The 14,469-nt window shown below is 33.2% G+C and overlaps 1 protein-coding gene across 1 annotated transcript; it reads right to left on the bottom strand.

Annotated features, from left to right (window-relative positions):
- Positions 1–1,902: 1,902 nt before the first annotated feature.
- On the bottom strand, positions 1,903–12,129 carry LOC109338936 (nicotinate phosphoribosyltransferase 2-like). The gene is made up of 15 exons (XM_019576289.1): positions 11,719–12,129; positions 10,927–11,074; positions 10,140–10,259; positions 9,909–10,043; positions 9,758–9,819; positions 8,028–8,103; positions 7,140–7,241; positions 6,584–6,700; positions 5,650–5,708; positions 5,024–5,198; positions 4,010–4,144; positions 3,824–3,922; positions 3,064–3,172; positions 2,365–2,477; positions 1,903–2,277 (listed from the first exon to the last, which is right to left on the bottom strand). The coding sequence occupies exons 1-15, from the start codon at positions 11,853–11,855 to the stop codon at positions 2,200–2,202; spliced, it is 1,665 nt and encodes a 554-aa protein (XP_019431834.1). The 5' UTR covers positions 11,856–12,129; the 3' UTR covers positions 1,903–2,199.
- Between the last annotated feature and the right edge of the window lie 2,340 nt (positions 12,130–14,469).

Here is a 14,469-nt window from a genome sequence, read left to right as displayed (position 1 = left end):
CAAATATTCTGCTGTCACACAGGCCTTCATACATATATAAAAAAACCTGGCTAAACCATCCTTTTCATCACTAGTGTTGCAATTTTGCCTTAGTTTCTACTTGCCACACCCATATTGATCTTCTAATTTGGACAGCTTCTAGAGAGAGCTGAGCTTGCTGGAGTAAACCAGATATGTGCATTACGTGCTATTTCAGTCTTCACTGAACATTACATTGATGCTGCTGGAAAATGGTTAAAAAATAGACGCAAAGAAGAATCTCAGGAATCGCTTTAAATTGTTAAAGGAGAGCTTATGTTGGTGGGTTTCATACATTACTCCTAATGGTGTTTCGATACCCTATTTCTAGTATATTCATACCTGATACCATACCAAATTGCTTCCACTTTTCAAATGTGCAAAAGAAGGTAAAGTTGCATTTGTGTCCGTAGATATTTTTCCCCTCCCTTAGTAACCAGAGATTTATGCAACTCATTATAGGCTTTAGCTTTAACTTCGTTTACAGCTTTCTAGCTCTCTTTAGCTACCTTGAATGTTTTCCAACTTTTAAATTGTTTACACAAAGACCATGATTTATAACATTTCCTTTTCACCTTAATTTTTTTCTTGGACACTTTTGTCCCACCTTCATGATTCTTTACTCTTTGGTCTAGAGCCGCTAGATTCTCCTAGTATCTCCTCTACTATCTTCCTAATGTCTTTGGTCATCTCTTCCCACAATATCATTAGCATTTCATTTTACCTCCTAAAATCATTTTTCCAAAACTCTTTAATTGAAGCTCTATGTTCCTCTTCCTTCGATTTCCACCATTTAATCATTGGAACCCTATGTTGTCCTTTTCTCTCTACTCTACCTTAACCAAAACTCTATGTTGGTTTGTCAAACTCTCTCCAGGTATGACTTTGCAGTTCAAGCAAAACTTTATATCTGATTTCCTTATCATAAAGAAATCAATTTGGGAACATGTAATTCTACTCGTATATATGATAAGATGCTCATCTCACTTCTTAAAACATGTGACTATTATAAAATCAAAAGCTAGAGAGAAGTCTTCCATATTTGATTCTCCTATTCCATATCAACCATGAGCACCTTCAAATTCTCTAGTTCATTCCTTACATGCTCGCTAAGATCGTCTCCAAGAGAAATATTTTCTAAACTTATTGTTTGACCACACCTTATAAGTCCTCCCAAAACTTTATCTTCTAATGATCATCTAGATCTACCTGAGATGCATAAGCACAAATCACATTAAAGGTGTATTCATTCGTTACAAACTTTAGGGATATGATTCAAACTCCTATTCTCTTTACATCTACCACATCCTTCTTTTATTTCTTATCTACAATTATACACACCATTTTTTTCAATCTTGTCTTACCAATGTACCACAACTTAAAATTGAAGTGTCTAATTCCCTTGCCTTTTCTCCAACCCGCCTGTAAGAATGCATATATATTCCATGTTCCAATTCATATCCTATATCAATGAACTAGCTTCTTTACCCGTACTCATTTATGAAAGTACTAGAGCCTTTGCTTATTCTTCACTACATTCGAATGGCGATGCAGTAACCATTTTTCTTTTGGCATTGTACTTGAGTGATACAACATGTTGCTTCTGGAAAACTGCCTAGCATTAAGATTATAACATCTTTGATCTATGTCATAGAGATTTGATAGTTTTATATTGGTTATCAACTACCTTACATAACCTTCACATTTTATTAAGACATAGGACTAGCTATGTATAGCATATGAGCACATAGGCATGTTTGCAATAATACTCAACGCTAAAGTTAAATTGGACTACTTAAAAAAAAGTAAAAGATCATGCATAACAAGTGAACATGATTGAATTCAGAAGATAAAGAAAGTACTTCAATTCAGAGAGTAATGTCCTCTTCAACAACAAAAAAGCATTAACATTGAAACAGTGTTGCCTTCACGCACCAAAGAAGTTCAACTATGTATAATCAACAATGCATACCATGATAGAAATTTTAAAAGATGGATTTATTATACATAAGTCTTGAAAAAATAATGGTTCCTCCAATTTAAATATACAGAATCATATAATTTGAAAACAGTTTAAACAAGTTGAATACATCTATTCTATAAGAATGAAAGTTCTATGGAAATCTTTTCTACTCTGATCATCTGGTTTTCAGGGCATGTCATTTTATTTGCCTTATTAACTTACTGCAGTTCCCCAACAGGTGCCTCATTGAGCCACAAGAAATGAATGAAGTCATAAAGTTTTGCACTTACACTAACCTGCATAAAATTTGAAGTAAAAAACATTCAAAAAACGTTGAAGATATAAATAATAGCCTAATTTAGAGTAAGGTATAACTTCTCAACCTTATACGGAGTTGGGTTAAGTCTTCTCATGTGGTCAGGCCGCATTAGCTCGAGTTGTGTGATGCATCGCTCTCTAATGGCCTTTAGAGGTGGTAAATTTTCTCTCGCTTTATCTTCAAAAAAGAATAAGCAAGTTACAAAAAAAAAATGATGTTTTCGATCATAAGCCGCATTCACTGGATATGAGTTGCAGATAATTGCTAGATAAGCTACAATGTATGCAGCTGTGTTATAAAGTGCAGCTTCGGCTACCTAATGGAGAAGAGTTGCAATCATTGCATCCAAAAACTCAAAGTTATACAACAGTCATCGCATTAACCAGTAGAATAATATCTCTGTTTTCTTAATTTAAAGAGGTAGAATTAGTGTATCAGGCTTAAAAGTTGCAACAAAATTATGATAGTTGGTAAATAATGAATCACAATATGTTCTTGAAAATGATGTAGCAGTTCCCTCTTCCCAAAGATTCATTTACGAGTTGGTTTTTGGAGAGTATCAGAGGTAAAGAGAAATGCTTGGAAACCATGAAATACACTTGTGAGATAGTGTTGAAGCCTTCCCTTTTCATTTCTTCCCCTCCAAAACTCAACTCGCAAACAGACTCTGAGCAAACAAATGTATACACTAAAGTTCTATTCATAAGCTCGCTGCTATTATTGATATCCGTCCCTGTCTATTATATTAGTAGTTAGTTCACACCTGAAATTCCAGACCAGTAACACTGTAGAAGCTCCTCAACACGTTGCGGCACCACATATGCTCTCTTGGATTCTTGGAAGGGATGACGGCACAGGATTCTTTCTCCAACCTATATGAATAAAAGAAGATAAAATAATGTTTATGCTTACATTTGTAAACTACATGAAACCAACTCATGCCACGCAACACTGACTAGCCAAGTGGTTGGAAACTTGACATGATATTAGTGCAACAAGCTGACACAATGATGTAAGACTATATACCATTATTTGGATTTGTCTTGTGGGACAGAAGAGGGAATAGCAGTAGGATAAAACTTTTAATCGTTTCAGAACAGAAAAACTGCGGTTTAATAAACAATTGCATCTATATTATTTGGTAAATATAGCAGAAAAGTTTCCCTCGCATTTTCCTTTCTTCTCTGGTAATCTTTCTTTCCTGATATAAAAAATATATATTATTCAGTACATGTAGAGTTCTATCAATAACTCTCATCAGTGTACCTGAGAAAAATTACTTCATTGTTCAGTCCATACAAATAATAGTTACATGCTTTAACCAGATTATGACACTTGCTTCTAATGCTACACCAGATTATCAGTCCGCAAAAAACCCATCAGATTGAATTCCAACCTTGGCATGCTAGTGATAATATATGCAATAGCACTAATCAATATCCCAACTCCCATGCAGGAGAGGGGATGCAAACTGTAAAAAAAGTTGAACATACAGTGTTAGGCTCATTAAGTCAAGATAATACCTTTGGAGAGGGTTCATTTTCCCCAGTCATTATGTCTACAAGGGGATAACCTTCTTTCCCATACAACCTGTAGCTTCGCTTCTTACATGGGATAGAGACCTAAAATAGATAAAGGAAAAACAAAGAAAAATTATAATTAAATGCAAAGAGATGATTACACAAACATGTTCTGTTAAGAATTCAAACCTTTGATACATCTTCAGAAAGCTTGATACGAGGCTGATTGTTTATCTCAACCAGCTTGAAAACAACACCTAAAGCAGCTTGAGCATAACATGTAACCAAGTATGTTCCAATTCCGAAGGCATCAATCTCATGACCCTGTAGAGTAAAAATATAACAAAGTTGAAAGAATAGGCTGAGAACTTACGTGTTTGTAAACTTTTCCTTTTTGTCAAGATAATTATAAATAAAGACATGGTGTTTTCATTTAAACCTCTACACACACAGTTTGTGTGGAAAGGATTCCAGCATCATATGAATATGTTCTAAGACAGAAAATATTTTCAGAGAAATTCTACGAGTATAGTGCAACATTAAGAGAGAAGGGTGTGGTCACTGTCACTTAATATGCCACTAAGCTCCCCAGAGAGTAAGTAGACTTGGGGCTAAGGTCCGTATGGATTATGCTCAACTTGAGCCAACTAAAAGACTGGCTTGCTAGCCAAACAGCCAAAGTACCATGTTGAAGGTGGCAATGGTGATAACTAACAAGGCTCCAAAGCTCTGCTAGTAACCAAACCACTCCCCTCTTGGATAGGCTTGGAGCTAAAGCCACATACAACTCAGACTACTTAAAAACATTGTCTAAAATATTGTACAACATTACATCAAATTATAGATTATTAGCATTTGCAGTCAATCTCAGTGACAGCTACCCCTGCAATAAGGTTCAATTATGAATTATATGCATTTTCAGGGAATCTCAATGACAGCTATACCTTCAGTAAAAAATCGCAAGGTTTTATGATTACATAACTAGGGGTTATATAAGCTAGCCTGAATTTATAGATCTTCTTTCAGTTTGAACTTAAAATTGTGACTTCACCAAGTAAAAATTGTGTTATTATTTCCATTTTCAGCATCAAATTAAGTGATGCTCAAACTATTCAAATGGAAAAACAGACACTGCTAACTCTTTGTCTGAATGTGAACCAAACGGTAAAAAGCTACGAGTTCCAGTTTGTGATGACTAATTACATGTTTGTTTAAAGCATCTATTGTTTCCTCATTGAGATCATTACTAGCAGTGATAAACATCTTCCCAAATTCAGGCACTCCAAATTCCTTCTCAATGGCGCAAAAGAACTTCCTGGCCTCACAAGACAAATAGGCAAGGTCACCAGAGTCCAATCTAATGCCACCTGCTTTGTACCTGCACAGGCATCAGCTAACTCATCAATTAATGGCAATTACATGATTCTTTGAAAAAGGTTATTTTTCGTGCGCTCCATAGTGAACACATATGTTATGGGTAAAGACTTCCCATCGTTAGAAAAACTTGCAAGAAAATACAGGTAGACCGCAAAAATAAAACCGATGAAATAACAAAAAAATAATATTTTATCAAATAATTGAGGAAGCAATATACAGAAGCAACCCCATAAAAACATATTTCAAGGTTTTTATGCAGCAATCCTCATCTATGCAGATACAAGCACAGCATATTATTTAGTTCATTTAAAAACAGACAGAATGTGAAATTTTATGTCCCTGTCATCTAGAATTCAACAGGGAAAAGTAACACAACTGTAAGAAATTCTATACAATTGTAAGAATTCCAATAAACTAGTAGAATGATGAGCATCAAAGTCTTCCTGACATACCCTAAATCATTGAGAGCTAATGCAACAGCACAGAAGTTAGGAACTCCACTTCTCATGACCTGATAACATATGCAAATGTCATCATATGAAGAAATTGCTAAATTAAAGTAAAAAATAAGGAATGAACCCAAAAGGTTAAGAAACTGTAGCACTTGCTATCATATGCAAATGTTCACTTGACAGATGACATAATAACTGGAAATAACAATAACAGTTTATGCAATTGCAAAATTGACATATTTTCAACAGCGGGATATAAAGATAGAATAAAGTAAAAGGCATTAGCTGGAGTTCCCAAGTATTAAAACATTAAATATTAAAATAGGTATTACATCACCAGCTATTCTACATCTGCGAGTTTGTGTCGCTGCTGCATGAACATCCCATTTAATTGAGTTATACTCACTCATTTTATTTTAAGTTGAGAGCACCAACCTGTGATCATTCTCTCTTAGTTTTAACTTTTAACCATAACATATCAGTTATGCACATAACTCTAAACGATAATGTATGCATTTAAGCATGTTTCAACTTACGCATAATTATGAGGAAAATAGTGGGGTGTCTACTCATACCCAAACAAAGATGTAACATACATACATGCATACTATTTACTCATCTTCTTAGTTATGGAATGCAACCATGCTAGTGCCTCAGCCATAAGACTCTACAAGAATTGATTCTCACCAAACTAGTTCTGTACCATTCTTATTTTCTAATAGTTCCCATTTGTATTGTTAATGGTTGCAGTCAAAATCATGTTGGGGAAACATTAGCATAGAACCATCTTCATCAGGAAACAAAACTTGTTCTCAAAAGACATGAAGGAGATAAGCAAGATTTTTCCTGATCCTCAATCATCGGATTAATGATCAAAATTATGCTAAGATTATTGTGAATGTAAGAAATACAAAGTCACTAAGAAAATACTTACATCATATGTATCTACAAGGGCAAGAAATTTATTGGGAAATGCCTGTGCATATGATATGAATGCTGCCAGCTCGCTTTGATTGGTTTCGCCAAAAATGCCACGTAGTGAATTTGACCACTGCCGATTGGAAACACAGATTAGTAATATACACTGATATATTCATCTTTGATTTTGTAAGAATGCAAAGGATAAATGTATGCTAGAAGGATGATCATTTACAACCTAGGCAAGAAGTCACTTTAATTTAATCACATGAATTCAATAAAAAATTTAACTGTTGTCTTATTTTCCCTGTTTTATCTCATAAATTGCTATGCATACATGCTACCCCTAGATTTTTTCTTCTATATTTCCTTTCACTTCTATTAAAGTGACTAAAGTCTTCTGTTCTTTATATGGAAAAGGAACAAAGACTGAGGTCTCCAGCCATAATGACAGCAATTTACAATAGGCCAACTTACTAGGACATCATTGGTGTATGTGATGCTATTCCTGACAAAGGCAGTTGAGAACCACAATTAAAAAAATTAAACATGTAAATACTTATGTTTTGCACCTGAATTTTGCTCAGCCATGTTTGAACCAAACTAACAAAGTCTTCACATGTACTTGAACCATCTTTTCTACGAAGTGACTTGTCTAAAATCTCATCAAGACCCTGCAAATGACAGATAGTCAAGGTAAACAAAAATGTAAATGAAGAAAACATAACAAGTGAACTAAATCATGAGCGTTTAGTAATATAATAACAGAACAACAACATCAATAAAAGCTTTTTCCCACAAGGTGGGGTCGGCTGCATGGATCAATATGAAGATATGGTTATAAAATACTGGGTTATCATAGGACTAATGACAGAAATCACATAAAATGCCAACTAGAATTACAATTCAGCTTTTCTTAAGTATGTGTGAACATACTATGGATAGAAAGAAACTACAGTGTTATTAAATAAGGCATCTACCTCATATAGTTCCAAAGTCTCATTTGTTATAACTTCAAACTTATGGGGCCTTACTAGAAATTAATATAAAGATGAATAGGGGCAAAAATTTCATCTTTCGCAGTGAACTCTACAGCAGCAGAAGTCAGTCACCAATCTTGATCTCTGATGTTAACTATAAATTAGCTCTCTCCTAGACCTAAAATTTCAATATGAGAATCTAAAAAGAGGTTCATAAATGTATTGATCAATTGTGCTGCTTTTATTTATTATAGCGTATATAACATTTATAAATATTCTTATAAAAAGCATTTTCCTTTTCAAATAGACACCGTAAATGAAAACAATCAAATACAAATATACAATTTTGAGCTTTCATACATATTGAAAGGATAAATTTTAACAGAAAATTTGCCCTTTCAATTTTCAACTAGATAAGATCATTACAAATGACAAGTAAATATCAACAAAATAACAAAGTTCCACTAAATGATCACATACCATATATGAGCTAACGAAGGCATGAGAATGAGTTCCACGAAGAGGAATCCCAAATAACTTTCCTGCTGCAACATTGCTATTGGCACACACGAAAGAGACAAGTTATACCAAAGCTTAAGTAAGAAATAAAAAAATTACTATACCAAGGACACTGAACAATACACCAATAGATTAGGGGGGTAAAGCACAATAAAAAATGATCAAGGAAGAGATTGAAATTGCGATGACAAAAGGTGAGAAATAGAAGCACAATTGCAATGACAAAAGATCAACAATAGAAATGCAAATGAACCAGAAAGGAATAACAAGCTACAGTTTCCATCTAAAACAATCATATATGAACGTTTGTATCTATATATGTACATGCACCACATCTTGATGGAATTATGATTTAAAATAAATAAACAAAAATGACATAATTCCAAGTTAACCGCTGCCAGTTTATCCCATGGTGCTACAGTCAAATGGGTAATTCAAGGCCTTTATCTCATTCAAATCAAACATTTCCATCATGATAACTACTACATAGAAATGCTGATATAAGATGTCTTGTTAACTTGATAATTAATATTCCATTTTAATTCTTACCATCGTCACAGCAATCAATGTCCCTCTCCTACTTCTCATTAGTTTTTCAAAACCATTTTTGAGTTGTTTCTAGTAACATGTAGGTTTATTTATGCAGAAAATGGGATTAGGAAAGAGATATCACTACAACTGATTCAGCTTTAGGGTAATATTACTCAATTTAGATATCTGATAATGGATTCACCAGAATAATTTGAAGTTGAACCTTACCCGAAAAAGTCTAGCATGACTTTCCCAAATGTCAATTACAAATTACAGTTCAGTCAAAATTAGTCTATTGGTCTCTTATGTTAATTGTTTTATTTCAGCTTGGTCCCATAACTTAGATACGTGTCAAGTTGGTCCGTCGAGTTGGAAATCGTTAGCAACATTAGTGCAAATGCTGGTTTCCCACTAAAACTGTCACAAAGTTCTGTTAAACTGGATAAAATATTTGTTCCCTCCTCACGCTTCTCTCTTCTTCAGGGAGAGCCTCGTTTTTTCCCGGTGGAAACCTCCATTTCTGACGACTAAGTAAATCTCAATGGTACAAAGAAACAAGCCTATTCGATGGCTAAACTTCCAGAATCCATAAATTTATTATCTCTATGTGGTCCTTAAATTTTCAGAAAGCAATCTCACTCCCATTCTTTCTCTAATCCAGTTCATGCCCATTTTCACTTAAGAGAATCCACCAATTTGCAACAAACAAATACATCAACATTTATAAAAGAAATAAAAAACATTAATTAATGTCCACTCACAACCCCACTTGCTGCCCAAAATATCTTCACACATTTAACTTCGCCGGAAGAAAAATCTAAATTTGATTATTGTGCTGTAATAGAGAAAACAGAACACAGCACAGGGTATGTTATTTTACAATCATTTTGGATTCATTCTGTTTCGGGCAAGAACTGGGAGGTTTGGGTTTGAGCGTTCACACATAAGAGGGGGACTGGGAGGAGATTTGGTGCATATTGAGTGCCTTTAATAGACAACAAAGATACCACTCTGGATACATTAGTTTTGTAGAGATTTTAGTCAGCAGATCGTAAAGCGTGATAACTTCTACAAATGCATACTGTAAATCTGTAATGAACATTTCATCTAAATTATCCAGTATGAAACTTGCTAGAATAGAACTATTTAATTGACAATACCTCGTTGCATCAAATCCTCCAATATAGCAGTACTTTGAAGCTCCTATTCCACCATCAGGCCCCTAATTCAAAATAAGAGTTTTTTTAATCTTGGAGGCCAGTTTTTCACATATGAAATTACGAAAAGATATTTTGAATAAGAGTTTGTAACCTGAGCCCTTCGTAGTCCAAATTCAAGTAGAGTTTTGGATTTTCCAGCAACATTACGATGTCTTGCAGCATTAGTAGAAACTAATGATGCATAATTAATTAGATTCACAAAAGGTGTTTCCAGCAATTGTACAATCTGAAGATATAAAAATCAATTTAATGTAAGAAATATGTCGTCTTCAATTTTAAAAAGTGTATTTGAAGTGGGTAGCTAATGGTGGAAAGTACTCACAGCAATTGGACCTTCAATTCTCAACAACGGTATCTTCGGAAAAACAACAGTTCCCTCTGGAATGGCATACACCTCGACATCAAAGCAGTCAATTCCTCTAAGATAGTCAAAGAATCCATCCTACAATTTAATTGGTAATTATCAATAATTAAAGATTTATTTAAAGGGAGAATCTGCTAAAAGAATCACGGTAAAATAATCATCAGCTATATTATTTTAGATTGGCATTTGCTCCGATGCTATCTATAAAGAAAAGGGGGAGCCGATGCATGAGGCTTCCACCTAATGGGGTCTAGAGATAGTAGATGTACGCAATTTTGTCTCTCAAGCGGAGAAGATGTAAAGAAACATGAAAGATAATTATGAAAGACAAATATCCCACAATCAACAGAGTTCCTTCGTTCTTTATATCGACCATTTAGATTTCCCTTAGTTTCCAGGATAACTGGTTGAAAGTGCTGACATAGTTGACATTGTATTGTTTTCAATGACAGTAAAGAAATTTCACCATTAATAAGTACAAATATCTTAGCAATGCTGCACAATGCCCAGACAATTATAATCTACCTACCACTAGTCTTTTTTGTCTACTTGAATTCTACCTTCTAATTTATTCTTTCTTCATAGCATAATCAATTCCTATTAATGAAATTTTTGTGTAACGCCTGAATTCATGATAGAAAGAAAATATAATTCTAAGCCTGAATTTAAATCCGCCTACCCACCAGGCCACCACTGTAAAGACACATTTTTTCATAGCTGTAGTGATAATCACAAATCTGTTTACCTCACAGGAATCAGTTAAACTTTCCCTAACGAAAGCAATCTCCTCCTCAGTGAATCTGAAATTAGCGATGAACCTTATAACTTCTTCCAAGCCAGCAAACACAGTATACTCCCCGCCAAAGGGATTCTTCCGGAAATACAAATCGAACCTGAAAGCAAATCACAACCCAATTTAAAAAATAAGTGTGTTTGGATTTTCCTATTTTCTGTTTATGCTCAAAACAACAACTTAAACAAAAATCCTAACAAACGCGATAACTAAACAAAAAAACGCTGTTTCTCCCAAAATTAATCAAAAACTCCTAAAAACGTGCTTGGCATCCAAATACATAAAAATAAAAACATGTTTAATGACCATGAAGGTTGTTGCGTAATGACCGTGAAGTCAGGAGTTCAAATTCAACCGTCTCTCAGTTTGCCACTATTTATTAATCTTCTTCATAAACTGATTACTATTTGCCGGTATCTATTAATCTTCTTCATAAACTGATTACAGACGTATCAAGGGAGACCAACATCTCTCCTCAACTATACAATTAGTTATATATATCGATATATGAAATCTATCACAAAAAAAATATATAATTTGTAACTTTTATAAATTTGGTCATTTTGTCATGTTTTCTGTATCCACCCTACGCAGCACAGAATAAAACACTGAGAAAGTGTTCAATTACACTAAACATATAACAATCACTTCCGGTTTCAGTTCCACTTCCACAGTACTAAATAATCAAGAAATTAAATTAAACTTAAAAAATTGCAAAAATGAAAAAGATGATTGATTACTAACACAGCACGTTCTTGATGCTTCCCAGCTTTCCAATAAGCGTAAGCCATAGTGAATTGGTATAGATCTGTGAGCAAAGGCGTCACCATCGGATTCGTGGGTCCAGGTATGATTCCACCGTTTTCCTTCTTCGCCTCCATTGTTAAACCCTAACTGATAAACTCTACCTAAGATTAATTTCAATCTCTCTCTAATATATATATATGTATATGTGTACTGTGTGAGTTTTTTTCTTCTTTGGTGGATATGTCTGTTTATGGCTGTTAAGACTTGTCTCGCGCGCGCTCGATTGATAGTTACGAGGTTTATTTGAAGCAAGCGTGAGCGTCACGCACGGTGAAGAAAGTGCTGCTTTTCGATAAAGAGCAAAGATATGAGAATTGGACCATTTGGTCTTACAGCTAGACGTAGGACCATTCTTCATACTCTTAAGTCTCAACCGGCCAAGGTTTGAACCAGCATATTGCAGGATAAGGACGGAGAGGATTCACTTACTCTAATATTAAGTAAAAAAAATTAATTTATCTCAAATCTTAGTTATATTTTTTTTTTTGTAGAAATCTAATGATTTAAAATAAGTAAATTATTGAGTAAATCTAAATTATTGAATTTCCTTAGAATTGATGGCTGAGATATAGATTAATGGGAAAATTAATTATAATGTTCACTTTGTAAAACTAGGGAGTGACTGAAGTTAGAATATTGTGAGAAAAGTGAACATTTAAAATGAACTATTAGATCTTATTTGAACGGTTGAGATTAAAAGATACATGCTCATGAGTTTCATGTAAACAATAACAAACTTTTAATCATAACCATCTATAATTAGTTATAAGGCTCAAACTTATTATTCTCACAATTTGTATACGAGAATTGTTCTCACTTGATTCACTTCCTATAAAATTATACCTAACTATTCATTATATATTTATTAATTATATATGAAGGTGATTAAGTTTGACTCAATATTTCACTAATTAAATCTTATATGAGATTTCTAGTTTGATATTTGGCTTATGTTTCAATAGTAAAATCAAATCTTCATTATTTATTATTTATGTTTTTATCATTAACTTTTTTTGGTTTCCCACAGGTTTCTTCGTACTAGAGACAATCTTGTCCGAACCGGGAACATCCACAAGTACGTGGGGCTAACTCTCCAGAGGACATTTTTTCATCCACAAAACTCGAACCTGAGACCTTACTTCAGGAGAATCAAGCATATACCACTTGAACCAACGACCGTTGGTCATTAATTATGGATATTAATGATGGTTTATTTTATATTAATGATGGATATTTGATTATTACCTGAACAATCTATTTCTCCTTCCAAAGACGGTTAGAAATTATGAAAATTATTCGGATAGAATAAAAATGGAGAATAGATTCATATACCAAACATGGGCACTAATATGGTGTTTTATTGTTTTTATATTTTATGGGAATTTGTATTAAATTAAGAGTGTAGATCTACTTACTTCATGTCTTAGCCATCAATTCTATGAATTCTAATGGTTTAGATCTACTCACTAATTCAAACTATTGGATTTCCCTGACTAGGATGAGCAGTAAATTTAAAAAACTTACTTTTGGAGTAAGTGGATCCCTAATTAAAATAGATAAATGCATATGATATTAAGGTAGGGGATCCACTTACTCTACATCTTAGTCATTAATTCTAGGGGAATCCAATAGTTTGAATAGTGAGTATATCTAAACCATTAGATTGTCCTAGAAATGATAACTAAGATTTGGAGTAAATTTAAAAAACTTACTCTTAGAGTAAATGGATCATCACTCTAATATTAAATATGTTAGTAAAAAAATTTGTGAGTGATAAAAAAATTTAATCTACTGTCTATCAACTGTATATATAAGAAAAGAAAGGGCTATTGAAAATACTAAAATAGACACTCTACATTTGTGACAAATGTACAAAGCAAATGTTATTTTTGTCAATTTGAAGGATTATTGTAATTACAAAATTAGTCACTATTCATTTGTAAAATTAATGGATTGTTGAAATTCCTAAAGTAGACACTCTTCCTTTAGATATATTTGACAAATGACTTTCAGATTCTGAAAATTAGTCTTCCTTTTCACATTCTCTCTACTCAGATTACACACTATTTCTCATTTTTTCCAAATTTTGTTCAACAAATCTTCTTCCTCAATCTAAATCAACTCAAAGGTATCATTTTCTATTTTTTTCATTTTTTCCTCTTCCTTTTCAAATGTTAAAACAACTCAGAAATATGATATTCTGGTCTTTTTATTTTTACTTCATCATTCTCATAACTATTTTTTTCCAATTTTTGTTCCACAAATCTATCATCTTCACCAACTCAGGTATGATTTTACCTTTTTATTTCATTTTTACTTCATCATTTTCATAACTAAATTTGTGCATTCTATTGGTAAATATCAACATATTGGTACTTACTGCTTACTAGTATATGTAATGGTTGTACAAATATATTTGTCTTAACTATGTTTCTCATAACTAATTCTCATTTTTTTTTTCAATTTCTGTTAAACAAATTTATGATCTTCAACTACCAAACCAACTCAGAGGTATGATTTTATGTCCTTCTCATTTTTTCTTTGTTGGTAGAAATAATTGGTTTATTATATCAGTTTATACATGTACATTATTTTACTCACACAATATTCTTTATCCCCAGAGTTAATATTTTTTTCCCTTCTACAAAAAATTTCATTTTCCTCACACGACGTTTGTTAAAATATTTT

This window comes from Lupinus angustifolius, unplaced genomic scaffold (assembly GCF_001865875.1).
Source record: "Lupinus angustifolius cultivar Tanjil unplaced genomic scaffold, LupAngTanjil_v1.0 Scaffold_49_101, whole genome shotgun sequence".
Classification (NCBI taxonomy): Eukaryota; Viridiplantae; Streptophyta; class Magnoliopsida; order Fabales; family Fabaceae; genus Lupinus; species Lupinus angustifolius.
The sequence above is the reverse complement of the archived record's forward strand: the minus strand, read 5'-3'. Positions and strand labels throughout refer to the sequence as shown.

What these genes read in the sequence shown, in the direction of transcription:
- LOC109338936 (XM_019576289.1), bottom strand. Translation starts at nt 11,855, where the DNA reads ATGGAGGCGAAGAAGGAAAACGGTGGAATCATACCTGGACCCACGAAT. An exon ending in TAGATGCTTTAAACAAACAT is followed by an intron (nt 4,145 to 5,023) that starts GTAATTAGTCAT and finishes TTTACTCTACAG; the next exon opens with GGTCATGAGATTGATGCCTT. An exon ending in TTAACCCAACTCCGTATAAG is followed by an intron (nt 2,278 to 2,364) that starts GTTGAGAAGTTA and finishes AATTTTATGCAG; the next exon opens with GTTAGTGTAAGTGCAAAACT.